General features: G+C 48.6%; 1 protein-coding gene across 1 annotated transcript in view; it reads right to left on the bottom strand.

The window, feature by feature from the left end:
• The window catches only part of TNRC6B (trinucleotide repeat containing adaptor 6B), an 877462-nt gene that overhangs the window by 39660 nt on the left and 814628 nt on the right, over positions 1-23174 (bottom strand). Inside the window, exon 22 of the mRNA XM_029590231.1 lies at positions 17822-17917. Coding sequence (XP_029446091.1) covers positions 17822-17917 — 96 coding nt within the window. The remainder of the gene's footprint in view (positions 1-17821; positions 17918-23174) is intronic.

Raw genomic sequence — 23174 nt, 5'->3', positions numbered from 1 at the left:
TAATATCAGTAAATGTTTGCATTTAGGAATTTTTTTCCCACAAGCCTGTACTATACTTCAGTGCTGGTGTGAGTCAGATATCTGTTCTACCAAATCTGCAGTGAAGTGAAAACTAAAAATTACTGAGTGATCTAAGGCAGCATATGAAAATGCTTTTCTTCCCTTTGTTGGGGTTCTGGTCTCTGAGTGGTAGTGTGAGTGCACATCTTGCTTCTCACATACTCCTCGGAGGCCTAGGATCCTCTATTGCTGGCCAGCTGTGTTTATCCCAGCAGCACACGTGCCAGGCTTAGATTAGTTACCCTGGAAGGCTCCTTACTAGTACATTCTTGAGAGGCCACACTCCAATCATTATGGACAGCAAATTCTTCTGATAATTTGGGTTATATGGCACAGGAGATTCAGGGCTCTTGCTATAGATTCCTTCTGATTTCCATTAGTGTGTGTGTGGTCTATCCTTTGGCCACACCACTATTTGGGATGTTTGTATTCTGTTGCTATCTTTTGAGGTATGCTGATTCGTTCACTCTGCTTTTGTTTTCCTCACAGATGATGCCATGTTTATACTGAACTTGTGGCTTGACACAGCCATGTGCTCTGTGAGTTCAGACATGGTTTCTCTTTCTGTTTCTGAAATATAGGTAATCTCCAAACATAGGAGTAATCTCCAATGGAAGTCAAGAAGTGTTTACGACTTTATAAATGATCTGGAATAAGGCCTCACCATGCTGAAGTGGACATTAACCCTCTATCAGACCTCTTTCACCTGGCAGAAGGCAGGCCTATTACATATATAGTTATTCTGTCCCTGCACTCAGCATTGACTTCATACATTTATCCTTCTTACTCCTATCGGAGAAAGATTTAATTTTTTCATCTGATGGGTCAAATTTACTATGACATGACTTTCAATGTCCCCTAGATTCACTTTATCTTCGCATGCAGTCAATATTGGTATAATTTGCCAGCATACCATAGGACTTCTCTCCTAGAGTTAAAATTGGTGTTTCAGTGCAATTATCTAGCAATTAACTGCCTTTGTTTTCTCGGTTAATGTCTGATTGCTATCAGATATATGGGCTTGGCAGCATCATGTACTCCACCTCTGGTTTAGGAAAATCTTTCAGAAGAACAGTAAACTTTCCTCCTGATGCAATGGGTCATGCAGTTATTGCTTTGGTTTCCTCATCTGGGCAGGTAACTTTGCACAAGCTGTCACTTGCAAGCGCACCTAAGGCATCATGCTCAATGGCTCATGTATGCCTACTCTTTAGATCTTATGCATGTAGCATATCTAGCACAATTCCATGGCGGTGCATGGCAAGGTGCCTTTACCACCGCCACCACCACTAAAGGGAATCACCTAATTTTGAACACACTAGAGAAGTATCTCCTAGAAAGATGGGCAGTGGCCCAGAAGTGGGCTGGGGCTAGATTGTGGGCCTCGTTCTGTTCAGGCTACATATAATATTCAGTATTCTGCAGTATAATCACAGAAATATGTAGCGCTACCACGTGTAAGGTAGGTGACACTGAACACATTAGCTGGTAAGGAGATTATATCGATAGTCCTCTTCAGATTTTGTACAAGCAGCACATTCCATCTGATAACCCTTGGCAATGCCCAGCATAGGAGGCTCTTTGTTTTTTCTCTCTTCCTCCATACAAGGGAACAACTTACATAAAACATATTGAAAGGTGGTGGTAGCAATAGCTGGATGTGATCTTGACGTGTCTGTGGCAATATATAGTATGCATCACCAAGCATCAGATGGCCTTGATATGTGTGCAGAAATTTACAGTATGTTATAGCAACAAGTTTGAACATGGGCCCAGACGTGTTTACAACTAGATGCAGAGTTACCAAGTTTGAGAGATGGCCGCAGCTAGGATGGTGGGGAGACCCCAGCAAGTGAGATTGACAATGTTCATGGGCACACAGCAAGCACTCTATTAAAGCTGGTTGGGCAGGGAATACCAAGTAACTGATCTTCCTGTTCCCTACATCGCATGGCTGAGTGAGAGCTGAGAATTTATCTGTTGAATCTGACTTTGAAAGCTGGGACTGGCCTGCTCACGACCCAAATATTTTATGTATTTGTAAGTGACACCGGTTCTTTTATGGACAAGGATGCTGTCACATTGCAGAGAATTTTTTTACATGGCAATTGAGGATTAAATTATAAGATTCTTTTGAGAGCTCTGAGTTCTGACAGCGAAATGTTGCAAAGAGGTTGGCTGCAATGACCACCCCAGTGGCAGCATGATCCTTATTGAGTGTTTGCAACTTGAAATTCAGCAAGTGAGGGTGTGGTCACCTTATGGGTAATTTGAGAAGTTATTCGATGACATTTATATTCAGTGATTGAATTGTTGTATGCAGCTGACGTATGCTGCAGCCATATACATCCAATAAAAATCAACCTTCTTGTTTACCCAGACTAAACAGATCAATGCCTTATTGGATGTTGTCTGAATGTAAATCCTCTTTTCCACATTTATCCCTGCTGTTGAAGCAGAGAGCAACGCTGTATATGCATTCAAAGTGATGTATCAGGCTTAATTGGTTTAGGGTAGTAACCGCCGTAATAAGCAAGCTAACCCCACGCTTATTTGTTTACCCAGACTGTGAAGTTTGGTCCTTGCTGATTGTTGTCTGAATGCAAATCCTCTTTTCCACATTTCCCTTGCCGTTGAAGCAGAGAGCAATGTTGGAGTTGCATTAACTGTGCGAAGGCTTATTGAGTAAGGGTAGTAATCACCAGGTAGTAGCCTCCATTTCAGCAAGCCACCCCCATGGCTCTTCTCTTCATTCCCATCCTCTAGCCTTTATGGATCCACAGTGTTTATCCCATGCCCCTTTGAAATCCTTCACAAACGGAAAAGGTTTGTTGTTGACCATGGATCATTAAAACCTTTCAAGTATCTGAAAGTCTGTATCATGTCACTCCTGCTCCTCCTCTCCTCCAGGGTATACATATTTAGGTTCTTCAATCTCTCCTCATAAGTCATTTTATGAAGACCTTCCACCTTTTTGGTTGCCCTTCTCTGGACCGCCTCCATCCTGTCTCTGTCCCTTTGGAGATACGGTCTCCAGACCTGGAACACAGTACTCCAGGTGAGGCCTCACCAAGGCCCTGTACAAGGGGATCTTCACTTCCTTTCTCTTACTAGATATTCCTCTCTCTATGCAGCCCAGCATTTTTCTGGCTTTAGCTATCGCCTTGTCACATTGTTTCATCGACTTCAGATTGTTAGACACTATCACCCCAAGGTCTCTCTCCTGCTCCTTGCACATCAGCCCTTCACCCCCCATCAAATACAGTTTTCAGATTTCCACACCCCACATGCATGACACTGCACTTCTTGGCATTGAATCTCAGCTGCCATATCTTCGACCACTCTTCCAGCTTCTTTAAATCCCATCTTATTCTCTCCACGTCTTCCGGCGTGTCCACTCTGTTGCAGATCTTTAGTATCATCCGCAAAAAGACAAACTTACCTTCTATCCCGTCCGCAATGTCGCTCAGAAAGGTATTGAACAGAACCGGTCCCAACACCGATCCTTGTGGCACTCCGCTTAACACCGCTCTCTCTTCAGAATAAGTTCCATTTACCATCACACATTGTCTTCTGTCCGTCAACCAGTTTGTAATCCAGGCCACCACCTCGGCACTCACTCCTAAGCTTCTCATTTTATTCACAAGCCTCCTGTGAGGGACCGTATCAAAAGCTTTGCTGAAATCCAAGTAGATGACATCGAGTGCTCTTCCTCGATCTAATTCCCTAATCACCCAATCAAAAAAGTCAATCAGATTTGTCTGACAGGACCTTCCCCTGGTGAATCCATGCTACCTCTGGTCCAGCAATTCTTTTGACTGTAGATAGTTCATTATTCTTTCCTTCAGCAGCGACTCCATTACTTTTCCCACCACTGAGGTGAGGCTAACCGGCCTGTAGTTTCCAGCCTCCTCTCTGCTCCCACGCTTGTGAAGCGGGACCACCACCACTCTTCTCTAATCACTCGGTACCACTCCCGTTTCTAGGGATCTATTGAACAGATCACAAGGCGGACCCGCCAGCACATCTCGCTCCCTCAGTATCCTGGGATGAACCTCATCAGGCCCCACGACTTTGTCCAGTTTTAGTTTTCCTAGCTCTTCCCATACATTCTCTCTTCTGTAAATGGAGTTACATCTACTCCACTCCCCTCCAGTTTCTTGTTAACTAGCGACGGTCCTTCTCGAGGGTCCTCTTTAGTGAACACTGAGCTGAAGTATTCGTTTAATATTTCTGCCATTTCTTCGTCTCTCTCCACACATTGATCCTTTTCACCTTTCAATTTCACTATACCACTTTGAACTTTTCTCCTTTTTCTCTGATGTATCTGAAAAATGTTTTGTCACCTCACTTTACCTCTTTGGTAATCCTTTCTTCTGCTTGAATTTTTGCTGTCTTGATTACTTTCTTTGTCTCCCTCAGTTCCACCAGATATTCTTCCTTGTGCTCCTCCCTTTGGGATCCTTTATATTTCTTAAATGCTGTTCTTTTAGCTTTCATTTTGTCAGCCACCTCCTTTGAGAACCAGATAGGTTTCATTACTTTTCTAACATATAGATTAGTTGCCTTGGTAATTGCTCCTTTTAGTTTGGTCCATTGTTGTTCCACATCTCTCTTGTTCTCCCAGCCTTCTAGTTCTTCCTGCAGGTATTTCTCAATTTCATCAAAGTCCGTGTTTTTGAACTGCAAAACTCAGGTCTTCGTGCTTCTTCTTCGTATCCTATTTGTGAAATAAAACCATACCGTTTGATGATCACTGGTGCTGAGGTGGGCACCCACCTGGACATTAGAGACATTATCTCCATTAGTGAGCACTACATCGAGTATAGCTCCTTCCCTCGTGGGTTCCATTAACATTTGTTTGAACAGAGCCCCTTGCAGGGCATCCACTATCTCTCTACTACTGTTAGATTCTGCAGAAGAGATTCTCCAGTCTACATCCGGCAGATTAAAATCTCCAATAATCACCACTTCTCCCTTCTTTCCCATCTTTTGGTTGTCTTCAACCAGATCTCTCAAGTTCTTCCATTTGATTTGGAGGCCTGTAAACCACTCCAATAAAAATGAATGCTCATCAGATGATTTTAAAGACAGGTTACAAATTAACCCCGGGGGAGGATAAAAGAGCCCCCACGAGACCGGAGGCGTCGCACGCAGAAGGGGCGCGACAAAGGGGCATGCCCCTTGATATGCCCCTTCGTACGACACTGAGAAGCTCGGGGATGGAAAACGAGCAGAGAACAAACCCAGACTGGACAAACATGGAGAGAAACTACGAAAGAGAAGAATCAGAAATATACACGATCACGACATGCCTAAACAAAGGTAAATATAGAGACAACTACATAAAGACACACAAGAAAAGACACATAACAAACAGGAAAAAACAAAATAACACAAACACAGCAACCTCATAAGAATAAATAGAACCAAAATCTCAAACAATCCTCTATCAAACAAACTATTAATGCTAACCTACCTGTTAGTTAATGCACAATCCATCACAAAAAAATTCCCAATCATTACAGACTTGCACTATGACACAAAACCAAACTTCATTGCAATCACCGAATCCTGGTTAAAGCAGACAGACACAGTCTTATGAAATCAAATTGCCCACAAAAGCTATGATGTTTTTTCAATCCCCAGACTAAATAAAAGAGGAGGAGGACTCATGCTAATAATAGAAAAAAAATTCAAATGTAAACTAATACCCACGGCACTGCCAAGAAACCACGAAACTGCCCTCTTTGATACAATGAACTTTCAAATTTGCCTAATATACTGCCCACCAAGCTTGCTTGAACTAAACATATCCCCCCTAATTGAATTCTTAACACATGTAAATACTGCAAAACCCACCATTATAATGGGAGGTTTCAACATTCACATAGACACTAAACCCCTATCAAACATGTGCCAAATACTGCTAGATGCATTGACAGCACTTGGATTCACTCTAATTACTGACAAGCACAGAGCTGGACACTCTCTCGATCTATCATTCATTAACCACAATCATCTAGAACACATCAAAACTGATTATACACCCATCCCTTGGTCAGATCACTTCCTCATTCAATCCTCGATTAAATACATAAATAAAAGCTAGGTTGAGAGCTTGAAGCTAGGTTGAGAGAACCTTGCCCAAATCTCATCTTGGAGTGAGTTTCCTCACTCCGAAGGCCAGCAAATCTTCACAAGAGACCACTGTTCTGTTCGTAGGTGTCACGTAGAATGTCAAAGTGGCCCATAACCCCCTACACTCTTACCTAATCCCCGCCTCGAGTTACTAGGTGGGCCTTACCTAATCCCCACCTCGAGTTACTAGGTGGGCCTACCATAGGGATACAAATACCTGCCTATGGGCCATGATATTATGGCCAGTCTCTCTCTCTCTCTCTCTCCTGTCAATTCAGCTGAAATTGGACTTACGGGAGACATCGCAAATGGCGATGAAACCTTACTGCACGGTCCCGGCAGCTATCGCACAGCCTAAATCATTTGAAAGAGGTATAGTTAAAATCAGCGTTATGGCTGTGCGATAGCTCTTCGCAGACAGGCTAACCCAGCCCACTCTCCGCCCCTATCTCCTATTTTTGGAATTTGCATCGCACCATACGATATGGTGCGATCGCATGCGTTAAACACGTTTTCGCATGCGTTAAAGGCCTATCGCATGCGATAAGCCCTTAACGCATGCGAAAACGCCTTACCGCATTTTGAAAAATGACCCCCTATGTTACCGAACCCTATGGCACTTTTGTAATCGGACAAATTGCAGCATTATTACTTTTATGTGCCTTAATGTAAACCGTTGTGACTGTCCCCACCAAACGACGGTATAGAAAAGATTTAAAATAAAAAATAAAATAAATAAATAAAATAATTGAAATAGGTCTGAAATTCCATTTAGTTCTTTCAGAACCCTGGAGTGTATACCATCCGGTCCAGGTGATTTACTAGTCTTCAGTTTGTCAATCAGGCCTACCACATCTTCCAGGTTCACAGTGATTTGGTTTAGTTCATCTGAATCATAACCCATTAAAAGCTTCTCCGGAATGGGTATCTCCCCAACATCCTCGTCAGTAAACATCAAAGCAAATTGTTTAATCTTTCTACGGTGGCCTTATCTTCTCTAAGTGCCCCATTAACCCCTCGATCATCCAAAGTTCCAACCAACTCCCTCATAGGCTTTCTGCTTCGGATATATTTAGAGTTTATACTGTGAGTTTTTGCCTCTATGTCCAACTTCTTTTCAAATTCTCTCTTAGCCCGTCTTATCAATATCTTATATTTAACTTGCCAATGCTTATGCTTTATCCTATTTTCTTCTGATGGATTCTTCTTCCAATATTTGAATGAAGATCTTTTGGCTAAAATAGCCTCTTTGACCTCACCGTTTAACCAGGCTGGTAATCGTTTTGCCTTTCTTCCACCTTTCTTAACGTGTGGAATACATCTGGACTGTGCTTCTAGGATTTTTTTTTTTTTTTTTTAACAATGTCCATGCCTGTTGCACACTTTTTACCTTTGAAGCTGCACCTTTCAGATTTTTCTAACTATTTTTCTCATTTTATCAAAGTTTCCCTTTTGAAAGTTTAGCGCCAGATCCATGAATTTACTTAGTGTCCCCCCCTTCCAGTCATTAATTCAAATTTGATCATATTATGATCACTATTGCCAAGCGGCCCCATCACCGTTACCTCTCATCAAATCCTGTGCTCCACTGAGAATTAGATCTAAAATTGGTCCCTCTCTCGTTGGCTCCTGAACCAATTGCTCCATAAAACTGTCTTTTATTCCATCCAGGAACGTCATCTCTCTAGCATGCCTTGTTTCACTTACCCAGTCAATATTGGGGTAATTGAAATCTCCCATTACTGTACTACCAATTTGGTTAGCTTCCTTAATTTCTCTTAGCATTTCACTGTTCGTCTCACCAGCTTGGCCATCTGGACGGTAGAATACCCCTATCACTATACTCTTCCATAATGCAAGGGATTTCTACTCAGTGCATTTAGTCTCATGTAGGATCTTCATCCTGTTGGACTCTATGCCATCCCAGACATATAGCATCACCCTGCCACCAAGATACTCCTGTTATTGCAATATAATTTATAGCTCGGTACAGCACTATCCCATTGGTTATCCTCTTTCCACCATGTCTCTGAGATCCAATGAAGTCTGTCATCATTTACTGCTATACACTCTAATTCTCCCAATTTACTTCTTAGATTTCTCATTAGCATACTAACATTTCAAAGTGTGCTTTTTGTTTGTATTTACATTCTGTTTTTCAGTTGACAGGGATAAATTGGAATCTTACTTCAGACGAATTTTTAATTATAGGCACTTGGACTATTTTTATTATTATTCGAACCTCTCTGTTGGAATGTCCCAACTCTAATACTTTATTAGTATCCTTTGAAGATATTGCCCTCTGAACCATGCGCTGCAGAGCAACTGTCTTTCCCCTTTGCTCTAGTTTAAAAGCTGCTCTTTCACTTTTTTAATGGTTAGCATTACCCTGGTTAATGTGGAGCCCATCCCTTCGGGAAAGCCTTCCGCTTTCCCAAAAGGTTCCCTAGTTCCTTACAAAACTGAATTAATCCCTCTTCCTTGCACCATCGTCTCCATCCATGCATTGAGACTCTGAAGCTCTGCCTGCCTCTGGGACCTGCGCGTAGAACAGGGAGCATTTCAGAGAATGCTACCCTGGAGGTTATGGATTTCAGCTTTCTATCTAAGAGCCTAAATTTGGCTTCCAGAACCTCCCTCCCACATTTTCCTATGTCGTTGTTGCCCATACGTACCATGACAGCTGGCTCCTCCCCAGCACTGTTTAAAATCCTATCTGTGACGTGTGAGGTCCACCACCTTCGCACCAGGTAGGCATGTTACCAGGTGATCCTCACGCCTACCAGCCACCCACCTGTCTACATTCCATGTGGCCTGGTTTTAGCCTCTGTTGGAAACAGGATGCTGGGCTTGATGGACCCTTGGTCTGACCCAGCATGGCATGTTCTTATGTTCTTAATCGAATTACCAATTATGACAGCTGACCTAACCCTTCCCTCCTGGGCAGTAGAGCCCTGGGAGGCACATTCTCAGGGCAAGAGGACAATACACCACCTGGAGAGCAGATCCTTCCTACAGGATCATTTCCTGCTGCACCAGGTTGATACTCTCCAATCATGAGACCTTCCTCCTCCAAGGCAGCACCAGGGCTGCCAGACTGGAGTTGGGTCTTGGCTATTATGTCCCTGAAGGTCTCATCTATATACCTCTCTGTCTGCCTCAACTCCTCCAGGTCTGCCACTCTAGCTTCCAGAGATTGGACTCTGTCTCTGAGAGATAGGAGCTCTTTGCATCGGATGTACACAGCAGAGTTGCTTATCTGTAACAGGTGTTCTCCCAGGACAGCAGGATGTAGTCCTCACATGTGGGTGACATCATTAGATGGAGCCCTGTCACGGAAAACTTCTGTCAAAGTTTCTAGAACTTTTGACTGGCACACTGAGCATGCCCAGCATGCCATGATCCCTGTAACCAAAGGGGTCTCTCCCTTCAGTCTCATTTGTAGCAAAAGGTGCAAGTGAAAAAAATTAATAAAACTGTTTTGGCCCTAACTCCGAGGGGGGGCGGGTGGGTTTCGTGAGGACTACATCCTGTTGTCCTGGAAGAACACCTGTTACAGGTAAGCAACTATGCTTTCTACCAGGACAAGCAGGATGGTAGTCCTCACATGTTGGTGATTAGCAAGCTACAGGCTGACACATATTTAAATTGGACCAACTGCATACAACTTGTGCAACCGGCACAACAACTGGTGTACTGTTGGGAAAAATGAGGCGGCCTGAAAATCACAGCAGATGGTGTGGAAGGAGTTGGGATTATACTGGAAATAAGTTCTTCAAGATGGATTGGCCAAAGGCAGAGTCTTGACATCCTTCCTTGTCTAGGCAGTAATGTGCTGCAAATGTGTGAAGAGAGCTCCATGTTGCAGCTTTACAGATCTCAGCAATCGGTACTGAACAATAGTGTGCTACTGAGGTTGCCACGGCTCTTACTGAGTGCGCCTTCATTTGTCCCTGAAGAGGAAGACCTGCTTTCTCATAGCAGAATTCAATACAGTCTGCTAGCCAGTTGGAGAGAGTTTGTTTTCCCACTGCAACTCCCGGTTTGTTTTTATTGAAACAAAGAGTTGGGTGGATTTCTTACGGAATGCAGTGCGGTCTGGGTAAAATGCAAGTGAACGTTTACAGTCCAAGGTGTGTAAAACTCTCTCTTCCTGGTGAGAGTGAGGCCTTGGGAAAAAGGTGGGCAAGACTATAAGCTGATTCAAGTGAAAGTCAGTAACTACCTTGGGAAGGAATTTAGGGTGAGTGTGGAGTACCACTCGGTCATGGAGGAAGCTTGTATAAGGTAAGTATGTGACAAGTGCTTATAACTCACTAACCCTTCCAGCAGATGTAATGGCTGCTAGGAAGAGAACTTTCCATGTAAGAAATTGAACATCACAGGAGAGCAAAGGCTCAAACGGGGAGTGCATGAGCCTTGTAACTACTTTATTTCATAAGGGGCCTCATTCACAACTATCACAAAAGACTGCAAGCCATCACTGATGCAAAAGGGAGCAATACATGGTATTAAGAACTAAGTGTTGCGATCCCGGGTCAGCCCCGGGATCGCCGCCTACCTGACCGCGGCTCTGGCGCTGCCTCATGCCCCCCAGGCCTCCGCGGACCCCCGCTGCCGCGGCCCCGACGTCGGGCGCTCTCTCCCGGGCCTGCAGGGCCCTCTGCTGCCTCCTCTTCGCCTCGCCGGAGCAGCCAGCGTCGTTCGGCACTTAGCCCCGCCCCCTAGACGCGCGCACGCGTCTCAGGCCAGAATTTAAAGGGGCCAGCGCGGGAATTGCACAGGACGCTCCCTGATGACATCAGACGCTGCAGGGTATTTAAACCCTGCAGCTGGACTTGGATTTTGCCTTGCAACGAGGTTCCCAGGTTCGTCCTGCTCCCAGTTGCTGTGTTCCTGCTCGTCGCTTGATCTTCTGGTTTTCGACTTCGGATTGGCTCGTGGTTCTTCCCGGTTCCTGACTTCAGCTTGGCTTCGGTGGTTTCTGGCTTTCGACTCGGTTTGGCTTACGGTATCCCTCTGGCTCTTGACTCGGACTGGCTGACGGCGATCCTCCCACACCTGACCCTGGCCTGGTGAGCAACGACTTCGTCGGTAGAGATCTCCTAAGTCCCAGCGGCCGGGTTCCTACGGGCTCCTCCCGGGGGGACACCGGCTTCCAGGGCGAATTACCTAAGTCCCAGCGGCCGGACTCTTACGAGCTCCTCTCGGGGGAGTACCGGCTTCCAGGGCGAACATCACCTTCCACCAGGTCAGCCTCTTCTCCTGGCCCTTGGTCGCATAGGGCCCTTCGTGCCTTCCTCTCAGCAGTCCACAAGCCCGCCTTCGCCGCCTCCCGGTTGGAACCGGTATCACAGCCTCACCAAAGGCAGTCCATCTTCTGGTTCCGATCGGCCCAAGGGTCCACGAAGCTAACAGATTGCAAGGCCATGGACCCGGCGGACCTTGCTGGCCTCAAGGCTATTCCAGGCTTAGCCCAGAAGTTGCAGCAGCAGCAGCAGAGTTGCCTCGACACGCTGATGTCGACGGTACAACGTCTGGCGGATCGCGTTGATGGAGCCTCCGCAGCAAGTCCCCGGGCGTCTACTTCTCGGGCCACCCCTGACTTCGCCGCTCCGGTTCAGATGCCTGCCCCATCCCGGTACTCAGGGGATCCGAAGGCGTGCCGGGGGTTCCTTAATCAATGCTACATCCGTTTTGATCTACTACCCGCACAATTCCCGACGGATCGAGTCAAGACGACCTTTATAATCTCCCTCCTGGATGGGAGACCTTTGTCTTGGGCTTCGGCTCTCTGGGAACGTCAGGATTCCCGACTGAACAACTTGGTTCAGTTTGTCAAAGCCTTCCGCAGAGTCTTCGATGAGCCTTCCCGGGCCTCCACGGCTGCTTCCGAACTGCTTCAGCTGCGGCAGGGCAATCGGCCCCTAGAGGACTACGCCATAGAGTTCCAGACCCTGGCCACTGAGCTGGCCTGGGGGACCGACAGCCTGCATGGCATCTTCATGGAGGGCATCTCTCCTCGTCTACAGGACGAGCTCGCCGGTCGTGACCTGCCCGACGACCTTCAAGAGCTCATTGAACTAGCTGGGCGCATAGACCGACGAATCCAGCGTCGGTTCCGAGAGCGACGGTCTACCCAGGGGCAAACTACCCGCAGGATCACTCCGCCTCGAGTCCGGGCGTCACCTCCTACAGCCACCACTCCATCCACCGAGGAACCCATGCAGTTAGGCCGTGGCCCCCTATCTACGGAGGAACGCAGACGCCGTCGTACCCAAGGACTGTGTCTTTATTGCGGGGGTCAGGGGCATTTTCTGGCCCGTTGTACCGAGCGTCCGGGAAACGCCCGAACCTAGAGTTCAGCGGGGAGTTGACTCTAGGCAACATTTCACCCAGCTCCCCATGTACCGTTCCGGTACGCCTGTGTCTTCCGGAGGGAGGCTTTGATACCCTAGCCTTACTCGACTCTGGGGCCGGGGGAAATTTCATCCTCCAGGAGTTAGTACAACAGCTACAGCTCGGGGTTCGCCCGCAAGAACCGCCTGTGCGGGTTTCTTCTATTCAAGGGAATCCACTTCCTGGCTTAATATCCACTCGCACCAGTCCTCTGAAGCTTCAGGTGGGAGCCCTCCACCAGGAGGAAATCTCGTTTCTTATCCTTGAAAAATCTATTCACCCAGTCATCCTGGGCCTACCCTGGCTTAGGGAACACTCTCCGGTGATCGATTGGAGGTCCCTTCAGATTACCTCCTGGAGTTCCGCATGCCATCGTCATTGCCTTCCTGCACGTCCGCTGCAACCCATATCACTCTGCACAGCTCCATTAACGGTACCTCCTCCTTACCATGCCTTTCAGGATGTCTTCTCTAAGGAAAAGGCAGAATTACTCCCGGAGCACCGACCCTTTGATTGCGCAATTAATTTGCTACCAGGAACCACACCGCCCCGTGGGAGGGTCTATCCCCTGTCTCTGCCGGAAACCCAAGCTATGTCAGCCTATATTAAGGAAAACCTGGATCGGGGTTTCATCAGACCGTCCAAATCCCCGGCCGGGGCCGGGTTTTTCTTCGTAGGGAAGAAAGACGGCTCTCTCCGCCCCTGTATTGATTATCGGGGCTTGAATCAAATCACCCGCCGGGACCGTTACCCCTTGCCTCTGATCCCGGAACTGCTGGACCGCCTCCAGGGGGCTCGTGTGTTCACCAAATTGGACCTCAGAGGGGCTTATAATCTTGTCCGCATACGCCCAGGGGACGAGTGGAAGACCGCGTTTAACACCAGGGACGGCCATTACGAATATCTGGTCATGCCGTTCGGTCTCTGTAACGCCCCAGCGGTATTCCAGAATCTGATGAACGAGGTTCTCCGCGACTTCCTGTACACCTTCGTCATCGTATACCTGGATGATGTCTTGATTTATTCCCAGGATCTCGAGACACATCGACAGCACGTGCGGCAAGTTCTGCAGAAACTGAGGGAGAACCGCCTGTACGCTAAACTCGAAAAGTGCCAGTTCGACCAAGAATCGCTGCCCTTCCTAGGATACATTGTCTCCTCCACAGGCTTCCGCATGGACCCGGACAAGGTGAGCGCCATCAAGGGTTGGCCGCAACCATCGGGAGTGAAAGCGCTTCAGCGGTTCCTAGGATTCGCTAACTTCTATCGTCAATTTATCCCACATTACTCCAGTCTGGTAGCCCCCCTGACGGCCCTCACGCGGAAGGGCGCGGATGCACGGAACTGGTCTCCCGCTGCTACGCAGGCCTTCCAGGATCTCAAGGAGGCTTTCCTACAGGATACCTGTCTCCGGCACCCTGACCCTCTACGCCAGTTTATAGTAGAGGTGGATGCTTCTGATGTCGCGGTAGGGGCGGTGCTGCTCCAAGTCTCCTCGACCGGCAAAACCCGGCCTTGCTCATTCTTCTCCCGCAAGTTTTCTCCGGCAGAGAAGAATTACGGGATTGGCGACAAAGAGCTGCTGGCCATAAAACTAGCGTTCGAGGAATGGCGGCAGTGGTTGGAGGGCGCCCAACACCCGATCATAGTATATACCGACCATAAGAATCTGCAGTATTTGTCTCATGCTCAGAGACTCAATCCCCGACAAGCCCGCTGGTCCCTCTTTTTTAGTCGGTTCGACTTCTCGCTCCACTACCGACCCGCAGCCAAGAATGTCCGGGCGGATGCTCTCTCCCGCACCACAGAAGTTGATGACGCTACCGAGACCCCTCAGTACATATTGGACCCAGCTAAAGTCCTACTGGCAGCCTCTGACTTAGGACCCGAGGGGAGAACGGTGGTTCCAATCCGTTCTCGGAAGAAGGTTCTGGCATGGGCACACGACTCCTTGACGGCTGGCCATCCTGGGATTGCTCGAACCCTTGAGTTGCTCACCGAGTTTTATTGGTGGCCACGAGTGAAGGAGGATGTCCGGCTCTATGTTCTGTCATGTCCCACATGCGCTCAGCAAAAACCTCCACCGGGGCGCCCGTGGGGCTTACTCCAGCCGCTTCCTATCCCCACGGAACCATGGTCTCACCTATCCACCGACTTTGTGGTGGAGTTGCCTCCCTCTGAGGGGAAAACTGTAATTTGGGTCACGGTTGACCGCTTTTCAAAGATGGCACATTTCATCCCTCTACCCAAGCTGCCTACGGCTCCTGAGCTGGCGGACCTATTTGTCCAGCATATTTTTCGATTACATGGACTGCCCTCGCATATCGCTTCAGATCGTGGCCCCCAATTTACGGCTAAATACTGGAGGGCATTATGCAAGAAGTTTGGGATACAGTTGGATTTCACCACGGCATTTCATCCCCAGGGTAACGGCCAAGTGGAGCGGACCAACCGGTCTCTTAAGACCTTTCTCCGAGCTTTTGTGGATGAGCTCCAAGACAACTGGGTCTCTCTCCTTCCCTGGGCGGAATTTTCTTACAATCGCCACAAGCACTCCGCTACGCTACAGTCCCCCTTCCAGCTCGTTTATGGGAGGGTCCCAAGACCTCCACTACCATTACCGGTGACCGTCACCTCTCCGGCAGCACAGCTAACAGCAAGCCAGCTTCACCACCTCTGGACTACCACTCAGGAGAAGCTCCGCAGCACTGCAGCTCGCTTCAAGGCATATGCCGATCGGTATCGACGGCCCGCTCCGGTCTTTTTACCCGGGACGAGGGTATGGCTAAGTACTAAGCACATTCAATTGCGGACTCCCTCCATGAGACTAGCGCCTCGTTACATTGGACCCTTTCCGGTGGCCGAACGCATAGGGGCCGTGTCCTACAGACTGAGGCTGCCCTCCTCGCTTAGGATCCATGATGTCTTCCACGTGTCCCTCCTCAAACCGTTGGTGCTCTCTCGATTTCGGGCTTCCCCGCCAGTACCTTCCAATGTTTCCTCGGATCCGGACGTCATCTACACGGTTAAAGAGGTTTTGGATGTCCGCTGCCGTCGCCACCGCTGGGAGTACCTACTGTCTTGGGAGGGATACGGCCCGGAGGAGAATTCTTGGGAGCCTTCGTCCCACATCCTGGATAAGGGCCTTCTTCGGCAGTTCCACCTCCAACATCCGGACAAGCCCCAGCCCCCCGGACGGGGGCGTAGGAGGGGGGGTACTGTTGCGATCCCGGGTCAGCCCCGGGATCGCCGCCTACCTGACCGCGGCTCTGGCGCTGCCTCATGCCCCCCAGGCCTCCGCGGACCCCCGCTGCCGCGGCCCCGACGTCGGGCGCTCTCTCCCGGGCCTGCAGGGCCCTCTGCTGCCTCCTCTTCGCCTCGCCGGAGCAGCCGGCGTCGTTCGGCACTTAGCCCCGCCCCCTAGACGCGCGCACGCGTCTCAGGCCAGAATTTAAAGGGGCCAGCGCGGGAATTGCACAGGACGCTCCCTGATGACATCAGACGCTGCAGGGTATTTAAACCCTGCAGCTGGACTTGGATTTTGCCTTGCAACGAGGTTCCCAGGTTCGTCCTGCTCCCAGTTGCTGTGTTCCTGCTCGTCGCTTGATCTTCTGGTTTTCGACTTCGGATTGGCTCGTGGTTCTTCCCGGTTCCTGACTTCAGCTTGGCTTCGGTGGTTTCTGGCTTTCGACTCGGTTTGGCTTACGGTATCCCTCTGGCTCTTGACTCGGACTGGCTGACGGCGATCCTCCCACACCTGACCCTGGCCTGGTGAGCAACGACTTCGTCGGTAGAGATCTCCTAAGTCCCAGCGGCCGGGTTCCTACGGGCTCCTCCCGGGGGGACACCGGCTTCCAGGGCGAATCACCTAAGTCCCAGCGGCCGGACTCTTACGAGCTCCTCTCGGGGGAGTACCGGCTTCCAGGGCGAACATCACCTTCCACCAGGTCAGCCTCTTCTCCTGGCCCTTGGTCGCATAGGGCCCTTCGTGCCTTCCTCTCAGCAGTCCACAAGCCCGCCTTCGCAGCCTCCCGGTTGGAACCGGTATCACAGCCTCACCAAAGGCAGTCCATCTTCTGGTTCCGATCGGCCCAAGGGTCCACGAAGCTAACACTAAGGGTATGTAAACTTTTGAACAAGACCATTTTATTATTTCCTTTATTGCTCTGGTTTGTTTAATGATTGTGCTATTCTGTGATGCATAAAATAGTTTAATATGAAACATTAAAAACAACAGATGTGTTTTGTCTGATCACTCATGTTTTCTTAAAATGCCACACATCTTACTAATTCTTCCAGAGGTATGAAAAAACTTATGAGCACAACTGTATTTCTCTCTGTTTTCTAGACCTTTTATTGCTGCTGGGTCCCACTGAGGCTTCCCCAGATCCTTCTCATTAGCCTGGCATCCAATAAACTATAAAAGAAAAAAGCTCAAGTATGAGAACACCCACATGTACCAGATGTTAGGAGTACCCACTTGGGGATGATACAATAAAAGCATGTAGAAAACCGGTGCTCGTATTGAGCACCTGTTTTCCTAGCGTGCACCCATCCACCTCTACTGGGCAAGCGATGCAATATGTTAATGAGGTGCCATGCTAAAAAGAAAGCACTAGGGATAAATCGTGCGTCCCTAGTGTATCCTTGGCATAGGATGCCCAGGAGTGCTTTGCAGGTTAGGAAAACGGACACTCAGTACCAGCATCTGTTTTATACCGTTGCTCATTAACGTCCTGCAGATTCGCTTTTAAAGCTGCCTCAGTTTGGCTAACTACTCAACTTGCTTTTTACACATCTGCCTTAGGGCCTTTCCCAAAGATGTAGTGGTCATTGTTCCGCTGCTCCCTGCTGGTCTTCTTTTAGTAACGGGAATCCAGCTGAGTGCTGCCCTTTGCAGAGGAAGCAGAAAATCGCCACTCAGCTAGCCTACCCTTGACTCGAGGTTTAACTTAACGCCAGCTCCGGGGTTGGCATTAAATTTGCCGTGTTAAAAAGGGTGTGTTAGAGTTTTCATTTTCTGTATTGGCGGGTAATAGCTAATAGCCTCATCTACATGGCATTTACGTGCTTTTCTGGATGTGTGTTTGGACGCGCTAATCCGGTTATTGTATTGGGTGTTAGTTTAGAGCGTCCAAAACGCGCATTTACCTGTGTGCTAGCCCGAGCACACAGTATTGCATCAGCCTGAATATGGGAAGAAACTAAAGTGCCCACATACCTGAAGTGCTATGAACATTGGTGAAGGAGTTGTCAGAGGCACTGTAGGGCCAGGCACCAGGTGAAGGCAGCGAGGTGTTGAGGGAAGAATTAGACCCTATAACAAAACAAAAAGAGGAAGGAGAAAAGATAGAACACACTATATAAATGATAATGAATTCAAAGACAATGGATAAACCAGACAGATTCTTGCTGATGTGAAACAGCAGTAATTTGGTATTTTTTGGGAAAATGGATGTCTTTTTTTTCTGGTCTATCAGTTTTCTCCTGTTCCTTTGGGCTTCCAGCTCCTTTGGGCTTCCAGCTCAGTTGGAACTGGCCCCAACTGGGACAGCAGCACCATGATTATTTGTTCATAAGTACACAGGGTTTCCCTTACTATAAAAACAAAAAATCATTTGTAGGGGTCACACCCTGAAATTCTCTCCAGAATCTGATTTATGTGCAGTCAAAGTCTGACCATTTGGTTTCACTGTTGTGCAAATGGCAGGAACTTCCTGCCTTAGGCAATGAATGCTGCGCCCATAGAATCCACAGCCAGCCAGTCAAAGGAACAAAAGTTAGCCTTAGGAATCGAATCTTTATCTCCACACATAATAGTGCACAACACTGCCAGTGAGCCATCAGACTGCTCCAGAAAAATTAAGTTGCTTACCTGTAATTGGTGTTCCCGGAGGACAGCAGAGTTGCTTACCTTTAACAGGTGTTCTCCACGGATAGGAGGAGGTTTGTCTTCACACATGGGGGTGACATCATCAGATGGAGCCCTGACAGGGGAAACATGTCAAAGTTTCTAAAACTTTGACTTTCCACACTGAGCATGCCCAGCATGTCCTATACCACGTGGTGTCCCTCTTCAGTCTTACAACAAAGAATTAGACATAAATCAAAAAACAGCAGAAATCCAACTCCCCGAGATGGCAGGCAGACGGGGAGACAGGCTTAACCCAAACAATGGACCCTAGGTGGGAGAGAGTTGGGTTCAACACGTCAAACAGATTCCGAAGGACAGATTGGCCAACCCTACTATCGCGTCAGCCATCCCTATCCAAGCAATAGTGAAATGTGAATGTATGGCGAGAACTCCATGTAGCAGATTTGCAGCTCTCTTCCATGCGAACTGCTTGCAAGTGGTACGATGCTGCCACGGCTCAGACAGAATGAGCCTTGACATGACCCCACGATGCAGTCCCGCCTGGGCATAACAGAAGGAGATGCAATTTGTTAGCCAATTCAATAGTGTCAGTTTGGCAACAGCAATATCCAACCTATTCCTATCAAATGAAACAAAAAGTTGGGTGAATATTCCTTGAACTTCTGTCTGATCTAGATAGGAGGCTAAGGCTTGCTTGCAGTCCAAACTGTGCAGGGCTCATTTGCCTTGGTGCAAATGGGCCCTAGGAAAGAATGTTGGCAAGACCATGGAGTAGTTAAGATGGAAGTCTGTCACCACCTTAGGCAGGAACTTAGGGTGTGTACGCAAGACCACCCTGTCATAATTAAACTTAGTATAAGGCGAATAAGTCACCAAGGCTGGAGCTCACTGATCCTGCATGCTGAGGTGAGTGCCACCAAAATTATGACCGTTCAGGTCAGGTTCTTCAGGTCACAGGTGTGCAGTGGTTCAAAAGGAGCTTTCATCAGCTGAGATAACTCCACGTTAAGGTCCCAAGACACAGTGAAATGCCTTAGGGGAGGCTTCAATTGAAGAATGCCTTGCATGAAATGTACAACTATAACCTGTTCAGAGATGGGCATACCATCTACACCATGATGGTATGTGCCAATTACTCTCAGATGAATTCTAATGGAGTTGGTTTTCAAGCCAACTTCCATTAGGTGTAGAAGGTAGTTGAGCAGTTTTTGTGTAGGCAGGAGAATGGATCTACAAACCACACTGAAAACCTCCTCCACTTCAGTCCATAAGGCTTCCCAGTGGAATGATTTCTAGAAGCCACCAGGACACGAGACATCTTCTGAAAGATTGAGTGGTTGCAAAACTAGCCTCTTAACATCCAGGTTATGAGTGACAGGGCCTGGAGGCTGGGATCTCTCAACCTGCCTTGATCGTGAGTGATGAAATCTGGGGACGTCCCCAGAATGATCGGCGTCTGAATGGACAGCTCCTGCAGGAGTGGAAATCAGACCTGTCTCGGCCAATAAGGGGCTATGAGGATCATAGACCCCTTGTCCTTGCGAAGCTTCAAGAAAGTCTTCGCAAATAAGGGAATTGGAGGACACACATACAGAAGACCTTCGCCCCAATGCAGGGTGAAGGCGTCTGAGGCTTGTTTGCCGTCTGTCCAGAACCGAGGAACCTTTCTGTTGCAAGGGGATGCGAAGTGATCCACGTCCAGGCTACCCCAGAGGCAGAATATTTGATTTGCAACCCCTTGGTCCAGAGACCACTCGTGGGGTCTGAAGGCATGACTCAATCTGTCCACTAACATGTTCTCTGCTCTGGCCAAGTATATAGCCCTGAGCACCATCCGTTGGGACAGGTCTCATGGCCAGATCTGGACTGCTTCCTGACACAGGAGGCATGACCCCATACCTCCATACCACATTGCCACTTGGTTGTCTGTTTGAATCAGGACAACTTTGTTGGACAACAACCTCTGAAAGCCCATAGTGCATACCTGATCACCCAGAGCTCCAGGAAATTGATTTGGCAACAGCCTTCCTGGGCAGCCCAGAGATGGGTGCTGAGCCCATCTGCATGAGCTCCCCAGCCCAGGGTGGACGCATCCGTGGTTAAGACAATTTGGGTAGAAGGATCTTGAAAAAAAGATTGCCCACTCTAGAAACAAAAGTACCCGCCACCAGGACAAAGTGTCCCGAAGGGGCAAGGTGATTCAGATGAGATTGTGGAGGTTCTGCGTGGCCTGGCACCATCTGTGACCTCAGAGTCCACTGTGCTTTGAGCATGTACAATCGTGCCAAGGGAGAAACGTGAACAGTTGGGGCCAAATAGCCCAACAACCTCAATATGTGCCAGGCTGATACCTGCTGGCTCTGCGGAATCTCTGCCGAGATGGTCATCAGGGTGATGCCCCTTTGATGAGGGGCAGGAAGGCCTTGGCCTGAGCCGTGTCTAGCAGGGCTCCTATGAAGTCTAATTGAAGTGATGGGCTGAGATGAGACTTTGGGTAGTTGATGACGAACTCTATTGACTCCAATACATGGATGTTCTATCAGGCAAGGGCTGTCAAGTCCAAGCACGTGGTTTTCTTTACCAGATAAAGCAACACACACTCCCAGCCTGTGGAGGGGTGCCACCACCATGGCTAGGCATTTTGTAGAGACATGTGGGGCTGATGTGAGTCCAAACAGCAACACCCGATATTGGAAGTGCTGTTTTCCTACCATAAATCGAAGATACTTCCAGTGACTTGGGAAAATCTCAATGTGGGTATATGAGTTCTTCAGATCTAGGGAGCATAGCCAGTCCACTTTTTCAAAAAGGGAGATAAAGGTACCCAGGGAAACCATCTTCAACTTTTCCTTTTTGATAAATCTGTTCAAGGCCCTTAGATCCAGGATGGGACGGAGTCCTCCGGTTTTCTTTGGAATTAGGAAGTCCTTGGAGTAAAATCCCCACTCTCTTTGCCTGGTGGAACAGGCTCCACCACTGGCTGTTAAGGAAGAGAGCTCAGTTAGTAATACCTCCTGATGTGCTATCTGCTCCTAAAACGGGCTCGGACAGCAATTTGGCAGGGCACCCAATAGACTTAATAGGTACCCTTGAAGGACAATGGAGGACCACAGGTTCACAAAGAACTGCAGCCTGCTCCCGACCGACTGATTCATCGCCCCAGGTGTGGGTAGCTGGACTATGCTCCCTCTGACCCAGACAAAAACCCCATCCCTGGAGTTGACTAAAGCGCTGGCTGCACCTTGGGAGTTCTCTGCTGCCCGAGACGGCCGCAGGAGCACTGATCCTGCTGATGGGAGTGAGGGGGCGTAGGATAGTATTTCCTGTGGCAAAAGAAAGATTTCTTCTACCCCAATCACGCTGACATTCAAGCAGGTCATGTGCTGGCAGAGAGTTGCGATCCTTTCCCAGGGGCACCGAGAAATGGGTCCGAGACCTCTTGGCCCACTTGAGAGTGGATTCGACTACCACTGATTGAACCCGGGAGCCTTCTGGACGAGGTAAACCTTATCAGCCTTCTTGCCCATGAGAGGCGCTGTTAGGGGGTGTTCCCACATCCTCAGCAGTAACTCTGAAGTGGAGGAGTAGCCTAGTGGTTAAAGCAGTGGACTACGAACCAGGAGACCAGGGTTCGAGTCCTGGTGTTGCTCCTTGTGGCCTTGGGCAAGTCACTTTACCCTCCATCGCCTCAGGTACAAATTAAGGGCTAGATTTTAAAAGCTCTGCGCGCGCAAAACCCGCCGGATTTACGCGCGTAAGTCCCGGGGCTTCATAAAAGGGGCAGGGGGGGTGTCTGGGGTGGGTCCGGGTCGTGACAATGGTTCGGGGGCGGGCCAGGAGGGCGGTCCCAAGTCCCCCGCCACTGCGGCCTGTGCCGGGGGATGCCGAGGCAGCAGGCGTAACTTGCACAACAAAGGTGGGGGGTGGGGTAGGGAGGTGAAGGTGGGGGACACGGAAGGAAAGTTCCCTCCGGAGCGGTCTCGGAGGGAACGGAGGCAGGCTGCGCCGATTTTGCGCAGCCTTGTGTGCACCGACCCCGGATTTTATAAGATACGCGCGGCTATGAGTGTATCTTATAAAATCCGGCGTACTTTCGTTTGCACGAACAAAAGTACGCGTGCACGTACTTATTTAAGATCTAACTCTTAGATTGAAAGCCCTCTGGGGATATGGAAATACCTACAGTACTTGAATGTAATCCACTTTGAAGCACTGAAAAAGTGTGAAAAGCGGAATATAAATCTAAATAAATAAATAAAAAACTCCTTAAGGATGTTGCGCACCGGGATTGCCACGACCTTCTTAGGAGGCTCACCTAACTGGAGGATTTCAAGCATTTTGTGCCTGGCATCTTCCTGTCACTAACTAAAAAGGGATGGCCTCTGCCATCACAAGAACAAAACTTGCAAAGGTTAGATCCTCAGAAGAGAATGGTCTGAAGGGAAACCCACAGAGCCATCAGTGGAGGACTCTGTGGTGTCATTTCCCCAGGGGTCGTAGGGACCCTCAACCTCACTGACAGTGACAGGGGATGGGGCCCTGGGCGCTTGGCCTTTGTCCAGAGGTGCAGGCATGGACAAGCAGGATGAATTAACATGCATGTGGGAATATCTAGCTACATGTTGCCTTTAAAGAAAAGGGGTTTAACATTAAACCAAGACTGTCAATGGGCAGTACTCTATTTTTTTTTGTTGGGAAA

This window comes from Rhinatrema bivittatum, chromosome 2, assembly GCF_901001135.1.
Source record: "Rhinatrema bivittatum chromosome 2, aRhiBiv1.1, whole genome shotgun sequence".
NCBI lineage: Eukaryota > Metazoa > Chordata > Amphibia > Gymnophiona > Rhinatrematidae > Rhinatrema > Rhinatrema bivittatum.
This window is presented reverse-complemented; position numbering and strand designations above follow the sequence as displayed.